This window comes from Gymnoscopelus braueri (genome assembly GCF_963280865.1).
Source record: "Gymnoscopelus braueri genome assembly, chromosome: 13".
In the NCBI taxonomy this organism is placed as follows: domain Eukaryota; kingdom Metazoa; phylum Chordata; class Actinopteri; order Myctophiformes; family Myctophidae; genus Gymnoscopelus; species Gymnoscopelus braueri.
Genome location: NC_137615.1, coordinates 25,541,132 through 25,552,484, shown reverse-complemented (window position 1 = coordinate 25,552,484; position 11,353 = coordinate 25,541,132). Strand labels below are relative to the sequence as shown.

The following is an 11,353-nucleotide window of genomic DNA, read 5'->3' as shown; positions in this document are numbered from 1 at the left end:
TCATTGGCTAGTGCAGGTCCATAGCGTATCCCATAGCTTGGAGGGACGATTGCTTCGCGATTATGAATTTAAAAGAGAACTGACGTGCTTGGCCTTCAGTCAGCATCAACAGATCAACAGTAGGAAAGGCCTTTGAATGCTCAACGAAAACAGAGACACAGTGCTGCTCTGAGCATTGATGACATCATTGACACGATGAGGTCAAAATGTAGCCTAGTGAACTCCTCACCAATGGATAGCAAACCTCCCCTCCTCAAACAAAGCAATCAGTTTCTGAGTGAGAGGGGGAGAGATAATAACTGATTGAGTTAAATGATCACATATCTTTATAGAACAATGTGGAGAGGTAGTTGTAGATATTGTATACTTAGAATAGAAACGTCCTCATGGTTCTCTGAACACCATCAACAACAATGGCATCCTGAGTGAGAGAGAGAGAACACGATGAGACATGTTCAATGATAAATAATAGATTTAGTATCTGCTAGAAAACTACTAAATAAGAAGAAATGATGCCTGCGAACGACACTTCTATCAAAAGCTAATAGGCCTACCTTCTCTTCAAACAAATGACCACAACTTTTAACCACTTAAATCCTATACATACTTAGTTGACTGTGGTCGGGCGGAGCAAACATACAATGCAAACATTACATTTCATTTGAAATTGCATTTCTAATTACATTTCATCCAGTAAAACGACCTCTACTGAATTGTCTTCAGAAGTGTCACTCTTACTGTAATTACGATCGTCATAAACTCATAGCTCAATTTAAAGCTGGTTGAAGTGTTATTGATTTGATCTTTATTTATCTTGAACAAATAAAATCATTAACACAATAACAAAACAACCATTTTTGTTCAAGAAGGGACAGAGAGAAGTGTTCAGATAACTGTTCAGTTACTATCCCTTCTATGATGTAGAAGATGTATCCACTAATATCCACTGAAAGGAAACTATTAAGATTTGATTTCTGAGTAAGATGCAAGAACACCCAAATTGATATGCATCAGGCCACAGATTTGAAAAGATCTTAACTGAAATCTATAATTTGAATTGTCATTCTTATTCCATACACATCCAGCCTCTCTCTGTCACACACACACACAATCACAATTCTCATGCTTAATTTTGGAGAGAGGCTCGTCTTCGTACGCTTGTGGAGGGAGAGAGAGTACAAGACTGATGGAAATGAAAAGTAGGCTACTTGATGGAAATTAAAAGTAGGCTAATTAAAGGTAGGGTAAGTAATTTTCTTAAGAGTACGATAAATAGCTCTATATTCTGATAGTACTCATTGCTATAGTGTTTGTTCAGTAACAGGAGTCTCCATCTCTATCCAGCTCTTTATTAAACAGAAAAAGCATTTTCAGGTCGGGATACTAATTTGATCCAATAAGGATAGAGAACTCAGTCAGGATACAGCTTGTAAGTGATGACTCAAAGAAACGAGCAGACAAAATTGGAACTGGAACACTACAAAAATGGGTACTCTCTCCTGATTGGCTGATATTTTGTCACCTACCTGAAAATGTATTTTCTGTTTATTAAAGAGCTGGAGAGACAGGGAGACCCCTGTTACTGAACACTACTTCGGGCTACATGTTAGAATATCTAATTTGCATTATGCTTATCAGCTGTTGTTCCTGTAAACGTTATATATTTATCTATTAATAGAAAATAAAATAAAATGTTAGACTCATGGCATTTTGGAAAACATTCTGCCGCTGACCTGGGTCCCTCAGGGCTCTATAGCCTATAGATCCGCACCTTTTGTCCCTCTACATCAAATCTGTTTGACGAAAATAGCAATCTACAGGCTGACTGGTCGCATTGCGACGCGTTGCGAGCTTGTAGAACTGCCATTTTCACAGAATATTCACCCCAGAATAGAGATGATAGGGTTCAAGTGGTTAAGAGTGAAAGACAGAGAAGGGAAGACACAGAGACGATTTCTAGCCCTGCCTTCTGTCTGGTGGAGATAAAAAGCATAATTTAGAGGAGCTTAGTGATATGCCTTTTTTTCCCTTCAGTTGTAAAAACATTTAAATGAGCCTCACAGGACTGTTATCTATGTACATCTTAGCTCCCTTTTAGTTTATAGGTGTACTACCTCAAGTCAAGACCTGCTTTGCTTTATATAACAAAGTGGCACTTTCCCTGTCATGCCACTTGGATTGCATGTGTGCGCTCGTATGGTTCAATAAACGAGGAGTTTGACCATTTTGTCTCAAACACACACACACAGAGAGAGAGAAGTGTTCTTCAATAGACGAGAATACAGTTTAATGATCATTTGTTTCAAACAAATGCCTCAGAAATAAAATATGTGCCATATTCATGTTTGACAGTGATGTATCAGCTGATAAAACTGACAGAGGAGACAAAAAGTGCATCTGCTTCAAAGCTACATTAAAAAAAACTGGATCACACATGACAATAAGCACCGAGACCAAAGACGCTACATGAGAAAGGGAAGTGGACCACACAATTTTCCTGAGAAATTAAGTACCATATAAATCACACATGGGACAGTACTTCTCATCACAGTCTGTGTGTCAGGACACTTAAGAAGTGATGGACAAAATAGGAAAAATCTATGATCAATGGGACTCTGCTTGTGTAGAGTTACACAAAACGGCCGACATAGACAAAGGGAATTAGCCTAAGAAGTCCAATATTTATCTTCAAAATCACCTTCAATAATCTCATTATAACGGTCATATAACAATGTAATCATCTTCAATACAACAATGTCATAAAACATTCACATTGCTAACCTTTTGCCTCAATTTCTTTCTTTTTTTTCCCATAAATGAATGCCCTATTTTATACTTTTGTGATATGACAGTTTCACGCAAAAGTAGTGAAAATAGCCGTAGAAGCTCGAAGCGCATGTTGACGCACTGCATAGTGAGCTTGTATATCAGCAGTTATCGCCATTTTAAATGTTTGATAATCTGTGGCTTTTATAAATATTTGTGACTAAATAATAACTACATCAATGGAACACAGGTAATTTTGTAACATTTCCTGAAAAGTAACGGTCTTGGACAAACAGGGTTTCTGCCCGACAGCAATGACATCCTTGACTCGGCAGATAGCATTCACCACATATTTGTTCTGCTTCAGCTTTCTTCTCACATTGATTTGAAGCGCATTATTCAGTCAACTCTTTTAGTGAGAAAGAAATAAAATATATCATTATATCATTAAATTGAATTGGGGAAACAACACCAACAAAGTGCCTATCGTAAGTATCAGGAATCATACAAATCTGATGCTCTAATCGATATGTAAACAGTCATGCTGAATCGTGACATCAACAGTGGATTGAGGTTTTTCTTTTTACCGCTTTACGGTTTATCTGCTGCGTACAGCCTGTGTCCAGCACAGCTGTAAGACGGTCCCGCCTCTGAGCTGAATCATGTCTTTATCAACAGTCTCTGTAAAGACACATTTAGATTCTCAGAGTTCATTTAACTCTAAAAAGTGTATAAATGGAAGCAAATGGACCTGTCCATCTGCACCCTGATGATATTACTGTACAGGAGACAAGCCGCTTCAGAGGCAGAGGCTTAATCTCCACTTTCCAACTTCCTGTAGGTCTCTCTGGGTCATCCCATGTCCTATTAGTAAGTCTTTGTTTAATTACCCAACCCTTTCAGGTTGCCTGCTTGTCAGGATGGCTTTTCAGCTTGTGGAATTTGACGCTGTCCAGCTTTTCAAACCTCTTTCCACAGTGCTCGCAGGTGAAGTTGTAGTGGGCTTCTGGCTTGTGCTTCTTCATGTGCCAGTTCAAAGATGCCCGCTGGCGACACTGGTACCCGCAGATCTCACATCTGGAGAGGGGTTGAGAGGGAGAGATTGAAGGTTCAGCAGATGGAACCAAGAGCGGAGTGATGGAGGTAGGGTGGAAGGGTCAGTTGGAGGGGTGGTTGTGTCATTATAATAATAATAATAATAATAATACACTTTATTTGTATACTGTAGCACTTTTCAAAAACAAGTTTAGTAAGTGCTTCACAACACAAACCACAAAAGACACAGTGTGGGAAAGAAAAACAAAACACAGACAGTTCAATTAAAACAAGTTCATGTTTAGAGAACTTTCTTCACTTATTTTCACTGCAATATTGGGCTGCGGTTATTTAACTGCACTTGTTTTGTAGCAAATGTCATTTCTTGGTTTGATAGTTTTGTCTCACCCTCAATGTGATAAGACATTTAAAAATAAAAGGGTTGAATGAATCTTGTTCAACAGTGCTCAACATTTAGATTAAATAAGTCTGGTAAGTTCAAGTTTTGTCTTGACAAAAACAAAAGTATACAGTAGGAGGTAGACTGCATGAAACGACACTCACTAAATAAATAACCTCCTAAACTCTTAGGCCCTAATTCAAAACAGTGTACCTAATTAGCAGGAAGTACATTACAGGACACATATACACATAAATATTGTATCTGTTGAACTTTGCATGAAGATATCTAATTGATCTTCCACATCTTGCAATAATATTGCTTATTATGGTGAGAAATAATGACTGACAACATTCATATTTCTACTGCATTTTTCTATCAGTGGGTGAGTGAGTGATCACTCAGATTCTAGATACAGCCATGGCAACAAATCTATGCTGCTAGCCAGGTTAAAGGTTTACCAAGGGCACTCGGGTGGCACAGGGATAACGTTCCAGCCCACCACCGCGGAGAATAGGGGAGAGGATCCTCTGCGGTGCCGTCTGGCTCCAACAAACAATAATGGCCTTGTTCCGCGGTGGGAAGTGGGGCGGGGAGGGTGATGTCCCTTCCACATGTTATGCCCTTCCGGTGAAACTCGGCTAGTAACTTCACGTGTATTAGAGGGGACACGTTGCGTACATGTTGGGAACAAGCTTGTCTACACCCTCCCAAATGAACCAACCAGTTGGAATCAGCAGTGACAAGGGCCTATCCCCATCCTCTCCTTTAATTCTAACCAATGGGAGAAAGCCAACCTCGGATTTAGTCACATTTGGAGATGTACCTTTGTTGTATTTGTTTTGTCCAGCGTTGTGTCTGCCATTATTGTTAGCTCCCTCTCTAGACTGTTTGGATTCTACTCAGTAATGACTGAGTAGGATTGTTTTAGGATGTTTGTGAAGCGTAAAAAAGCGTACAAAAAAATGTTGACAAAGTGTTGACATTAGTAACTTACTGAAGTGGTGTTTCTCCTGTGTGCGTCCTCCTGTGAACCTCCAGGTGATTCTTACGTTTGAATGACTTCCCACACGTCTCACAGATGAAGTCTCTGACTCCTAGAGTATAATTATATTAAAATACGGGATGACTTAAAATACCTGACTGACATACCAGGATTTAAAGTGTGTGTGTGTACCTGAGTGGATGATCATATGGCGATGAAGGTGGTTTGACAGATAGAACTTTTTTCCACAACCTGGATGTGGGCAAACCTTGGTTCTCCCCTTCCGGTGAACCAAGTTCACGTGGTTCTTTGATAAAGAAAGACGTGGAACAAAAGCTATCATTATTATTGTTAGAACCATCAGTTTAACAACCTACTATTCCATATCAGAACAACGTGGCAGAAAAGAAGCATCCAGAGATATATTTTACCTGAAAGCTGCTGATAGCCACATACACTTGGCTACAGCCCTCATATGGACAATGGAACATCTTGAGCATGCCGTCTGCTTCGATGACAGGGCCTCGTCTGTTTCTCTTTGATCTGACACAGCAAAATAGGAGAGTAGTTATATTTGGAAGAGTATGGCTGCAGTGGCATTGATTAGTGGCTCTACGGTTTGAAAATAAATCAATCAACTCCTCTTTACTCTCATAATATCCTCCAAGTCACCGTTAGTATGCAAACATCTATTTTGTTTAAAAGGTGCCATCATGCCCATTGGTTATTTTTAGGGCAGAGGTTCACATACTAACATATGCTCCATGCAGCAATACAAACTGACAGGGTCCTATCAGACAAATCTTACAGTGTTTAAAGTCCTTCAAACTAGATCTCTTCACAGGTCCTTCCAAACCCCAAAATCCAAGACCTGAGTGTTTGGGTCTAATATAACTACTGCAGGTCTTGGGTAATCAATTATTTTCTTCCATAAATAATTTAAAAAAAAAGACATTTAAACTTGACATATGAAATGCAACATTTATTGAAATTACATTCTAAAAAACACATTGCCTACTGGAATTTTGGAACTGTGAAGACATCTACTTCAAACACAATAACAGTAACATTTGAAATAGATCCACACATAAGCAACTTTATGAATGAACTAGGGCCCAGTTTTAAAAACAAAAACACACACATGCTTTGAAGTTACCAATTTAGTATTAGCGTTAAGCTAATCACCTGCTCAGGCTCCTGTGAAGTTCTCTCTCACAGCTAGGTTCAACAGTGGGCTGTAGCAGTTGCTTCTCACTCAGGGCTGAGGAGGAGACGGCACAATCCATTACAAATCAATGCAAATAATCTATAATGTAGAATAGTGTATGTGATGAAGACACTACATCTACGTTTATCAACCAGTGGGTCATGATCCAAAAGTGAGTCACGAAGCCTCCTCACAGGGGCAGCGACTAGGAACAACTTAAAACATCTAAACTTAAGGTAGGTCAAAACTAAACTTAAAAAGGTTAAAGCACTATATTCTGAGAGTATTCATTGCTATAGTGTTTGTTCAATAACAGGGGTCTCTCCGTCTCTCCAGCTCTTTAATAAACAGAAAAAAAAGTTCCAATTTTGTCTGCTCATTTCTTTGTGTCATCACTTGCAATTTCACCTGTATGAGAGTTCTCTCTCCTGATTGGATAACATTTCCCGATTACCGACCTGAAAATGTATTAAAGAGTTGGAGAGACAGGGAGACCCCTGTTACTGAACAAACACTCTATAGCAATGATTACTATCAGAATATATAGTTATTTAACACTTATTTTAACAAAGGAATATCACTGACACTACCTTTAAAACCTTTCTGAAAATTGTGCTTTTGACCTTTTGGGGAAGAATAATAATAAGATGAAGAACAAGAAAAAAATAAAATCATGGTCTATATCAATGTGTTCCTTACATAGCAAATGCACAAATGTTGAGTTTGTGTTGGCCTAATTCTAAATTCTAAAATAAAGAGTCAACCTGTGATGGATTCATCTTCCTCTGCTGTCCTGAGGTCTGGTTCTGATTGGCAGATTGTGGCAGTGTTGTAGGTCACGCCCTCAATGACAGTGCAGGTGACTTCCTCTACGTCTCCACCTCCCATATTGAGTTGGATTCCCTCTGAGGCAAGAGCTTCATAACTGGGGCCAGTGATGATAATCAGCTGTAAATGACACACGAGTAGTTTTACAATTTACCATCAGAACAATGCTTTGATTTAACAATAAAAAAAACTAGGGCAACCTAGATGGGTGCATATCTGAGCAAAGACGTCATCAAGGAAAATTACTGTACAGAAATGCGATGGCTTTCAAACGCAATGCAAACAGTCTCATCCTACGATGAATAGCTCTGAAATTATATGTCAATATGTACAATAGGTTAATCAGCAATTGACCTTCTTGAACTTAACTACCAAATACTTCCGATAATGAGATATGACTTTGTCTTGTGATTTGACAATGATAGTGTGTCAGTGTACTGAGCCAGAGTGCCGTACACTACATGCCTACACAAAGACAAAACCTCATTAAGATGGTTTCGCAATGGCTTCGTGGCTAAATTAAAAATAACACAATCTCATGTGGTCCACATTCATAAAATATGTAGAGAACCTGACATTTATGTAAAAATAAAATAATATTTAAACAATGTCATGGAGTCTCATTCGGTAGCTCAGTGCCTCACTCGCTTTTCATAATGTTATATCTTATGTACTATGAGGTGTGTTTTACACGTTAAAATTAGATTTTCTTTTTTTTTTAAGGGAAAACGATTTTTTTTTCTTTTTTATGCCCTGTCTGGCATATGCACTATGAGGTGTGCTAGACGAGTATGGATGTTTACGGACATGCTGTAAAAGGGATGAAGTGCATTGCATATGACAGTGTGTCCCTGTTGATGTGCACATGGGTTTTGGGCCAATGGTCTTGCTGGGAGGATTGGACTGTGCCATTTATGTATTAGTATACTTACTATTATATTTTTTTAATAATTATTAGTATAGGGTTTCCAGGTGCCTCGGTAAGGTTCCTGCCCACCACTGTAGAGACTGGGTATTGAATCCTCCATGGTGCATCTGGCTTAGCCAGGTGCTCCAACAAAAACAATTGGCTCATAACAATTACATTAGGAGAATATGTTTTTCTGTTTATGGACATTTTATGTTCTGTGTATGTGATATGTCTTGGTAGGTGGGCAGGATGGGGGGGTTGTGAAGGGACAACCGTGTGATGATTGTCATCCTCATGCTATACTTGAAAAACGGATTAAGTTATATAAAAAAGAAAATAAATATAATCCAAGTGTAGTGATTGAATGGCTCTCATGGATCTACCTGTGAGCCTTCTAGAGTTGCCCTCTGGTCTGGTATCTCACAACTGGTCACCACCGTTTGTAGAGTCTGAGGGTCAAATAACTCTCCTTGCTCTGACACCTGCATGGGAGGTGGAACCAACAGGTCAGGTTGAGAGTCTAATCCAACAGGGTCACTCGGGCTCCGGTAGAGTGAGGGGTCCTCATCCGTCTTCTCCAGTCTGTCTGTTAGAGATGCAGTCACTACCACGCACTCATAGCCATCCGGTGAAGCCCCCATTCCTTCATCTCTGAGTCTTTCCCTCCCACCGCCACATCCTTCTTCTTCTTCTTCTTCTCCTCCTCCTCCATCCCGAATTCTTCCTCCACATCTGTCTCTTCTCATATCCTCCACCTCTTCTTCATCCTCTGAGTCAATGGGCTCTCCCACCGCGTGAAATGCAGTGTCTGTCTCATTAGAGCCCTGTTGTCTCCCCATGACCATCTCCATCTCCCAGACAGTCTGCTCCGACAGTGGAATGTCTCTGGAGGGAGCCACCATGCTGGGCAGGTGGTTGAGATTCGTGGCCTGTCCCACACAGATCATAGGTGTATCTTGCACCTCAGAACCATCCAGATTTTCTTCAGCATCTAAAGAGTAGTAAACAGATAATTTGTAGTCACTTTACTGAACTATGTTAAGAGCAGCCGCAAGGCAAAAGCGAATAAATATTTGCATGTCACTTGTTTATATGATCAACTTAGTCTAAGATAGAAAGGGTGCTCAACTCTGGGTCTAAGAAAGCCAAAATGGATGTGGTGTGTGTGTGTGTGTGTGTGTGTGTGTGTGTGTGTGTGTGTACTATAACTTGACAAGGTGAAAGGGGAAAACCTCATGGCCAAAAAGTGTCAATTTGTATGCTGCATTAAATATCTCAAGATTATACAACAGAGTTTGTAGGTTTTGTGTTTTACGTTCATCTGGTTTATAACATCAGCCACTTTACAAGGAAACCATTCTTTAAAACGACATGTTCTTTTGAGGAAATGGACAGTTGAGCTGGAAAAGGGCCTGGCTAAATTAGTTACTGCAAAGTCAAATGCAGATAAGAATCGCATTTCCTTCTCTGACGTCCACATTTAAACCTTTTGCTATCAGCTTAGTTTTACGACTCCAACAACCTTTGAGCCGTCTGTCAGCAATTGTTTCCCTTCTCCTCTTCCTAGTCATGATGCCTTTTGCCACTGGGATGTTTATTCTGGTAACTGTCTCTCCATCATCCTCTCCGTTCATCAACGCCCCCTCCTCGGGCTCTGAATCACTAGCCTCCCTCGGTGGCGAGTAAAGGAACTGCACAAACGAGTGGTCAGCGTCACACTGCCAGATAGCTGTAGTGGAGAAACCCAGCTGGGGCTCCAGGACTCTGAGCTGGGGCTCGTGAAGACAGGTGTGGGAGTGCTCCTGGTACCATGTCACCAGGCTCTGAAGGCTCGACACACGCTCCTTCCTTCCTGTGAAAGAATAGGAGATACAGTATGTAACAACAGAAAACAATACCAACTGAGTGATTTATTGTTTAAACCACTTAAACCCCATGTGGTTGAGCTGAGTCCCTCAGGGCTCTATACTAGTGTCTTTTCTGTTTTCTGTTATTGTGGGGAAAGCTTTCGCTGAAAATAGTCAAACGACAAGCTCACAAATCGACCCGCTGCGTCGCGTTGTGAGCTTGTCGATCTGTTATTTCCCCCACAATACGGATGCTGGGGTTTAAGTGGTTAATGCACTGATACAAACTGACTACTTACCCCTTTTGGGCTTCACTGATAACTCTGGGGCAATCTTCTTCCTATTAAGACAGTTATCATACGGAAAAAAGATATTGGATATCGTCTGGATAAGCAATGCACAGTGCAACACAGTGAAACACCCAACAATGTGGTCAAGATGCCAACACTTTGGTGGCTGCATGTATGAGCAGACCTGTCTACTAACTAGCATTAAAGGAGTAGTTCACCCCCAAAACTACTTATTTTCTATCAATTACACACCCCATGAAGCCTTGAATTTTTTTTGTCGCATTCCTGGGCCAATAATTTGATGACTGGGTGGGTGGCTGGTCACAACTCAATTGACTCTTGAGACTCAGCCGGTCATTGGCTTAGGAGTGCGACTAGAAAACAAAAAAATCTCCACGAATTCAAGGCTTTATGGGGTGTGTAATGGATAGAAAATAAGTAATTTTTGGGGGTAAACTACTCATTTAAGGAATAAAGTGAGCGTAGCTCACCCCCCCAGCACTTTGAGATTTACACAAGTGCATTATAAATAAAAATCCATTATTATTATTATTACCCGCAGTATTTCTGCTGGTACTTTTCTCCATAGGTTGAGTTCAGCAGGATCAGATACTCTGCCAGTCCGGCGTCGCTCAGACTGGTCCTCCTGCGGAGTTCACTCCACAGCCTGTGGGACTCCCCCAGGTAGACCCGTCTCACGTCGTACTTCTTCCTGGACTCCAGGCGCCGTTGTGCCCGGTCGGTGTCAGTGAGCCTGGGCCGCCCTCTGCAGCGCCTCAGAGCACAGTCTGCGTCCAGCAGAGGAGCCTCCACTTCTTCTGCATAGCGATCCGCCATCTTGGCAACAACAGCTGTTGTTGTGATTGCCAAAAGATTACGGAAGCTGTAGTCTGACCTAACAGGAAGTCTGAATATGTGGTCGCCTGATACATAACCGTCATGACAGTCATGGATGAACTTCAACTTTCTCCCTTTTTGGCCCGTACATCTACATAAACGTTCAGATGTCAAATAAAAAGTGCTTACCCTATGGCCACGGATGATACAATTAAGTACGGCCCCTCAGAAGTACCTGTATATTCCGT

General features: G+C 40.7%; 2 protein-coding genes across 2 annotated transcripts in view; one reads left to right on the top strand and one right to left on the bottom strand.

Moving 5' to 3' along the window:
• The window catches only part of LOC308099243 (uncharacterized protein), a 355,975-nt gene that overhangs the window by 141,533 nt on the left and 203,089 nt on the right, over positions 1-11,353 (top strand). The gene's annotated exons all lie outside the window — the stretch shown is intronic.
• On the bottom strand, positions 2,271-11,147 carry znf653 (zinc finger protein 653). The gene is made up of 10 exons (XM_080447925.1): positions 10,825-11,147; positions 10,278-10,318; positions 9,654-9,983; positions 8,515-9,122; positions 7,158-7,341; positions 6,372-6,447; positions 5,618-5,729; positions 5,379-5,493; positions 5,199-5,298; positions 2,271-3,843 (listed from the first exon to the last, which is right to left on the bottom strand). The coding sequence occupies exons 1-10, from the start codon at positions 11,103-11,105 to the stop codon at positions 3,666-3,668; spliced, it is 2,025 nt and encodes a 674-aa protein (XP_080304051.1). The 5' UTR covers positions 11,106-11,147; the 3' UTR covers positions 2,271-3,665.

Excerpts from the sequence above, each read along its gene's own strand:
- znf653 (XM_080447925.1), bottom strand. The coding sequence starts at position 11,105 with ATGGCGGATCGCTATGCAGAAGAAGTGGAGGCTCCTCTGCTGGACGCA. Across the intron at positions 10,319-10,824 it reads TACCAGCAGAAATACTGCGG|GAAGAAGATTGCCCCAGAGT; the intron begins GTAATAATAATA and ends CTGTCTTAATAG. Across the intron at positions 9,984-10,277 it reads ATCAGTGAAGCCCAAAAGGG|GAAGGAAGGAGCGTGTGTCG; the intron begins GTAAGTAGTCAG and ends ATTCTTTCACAG.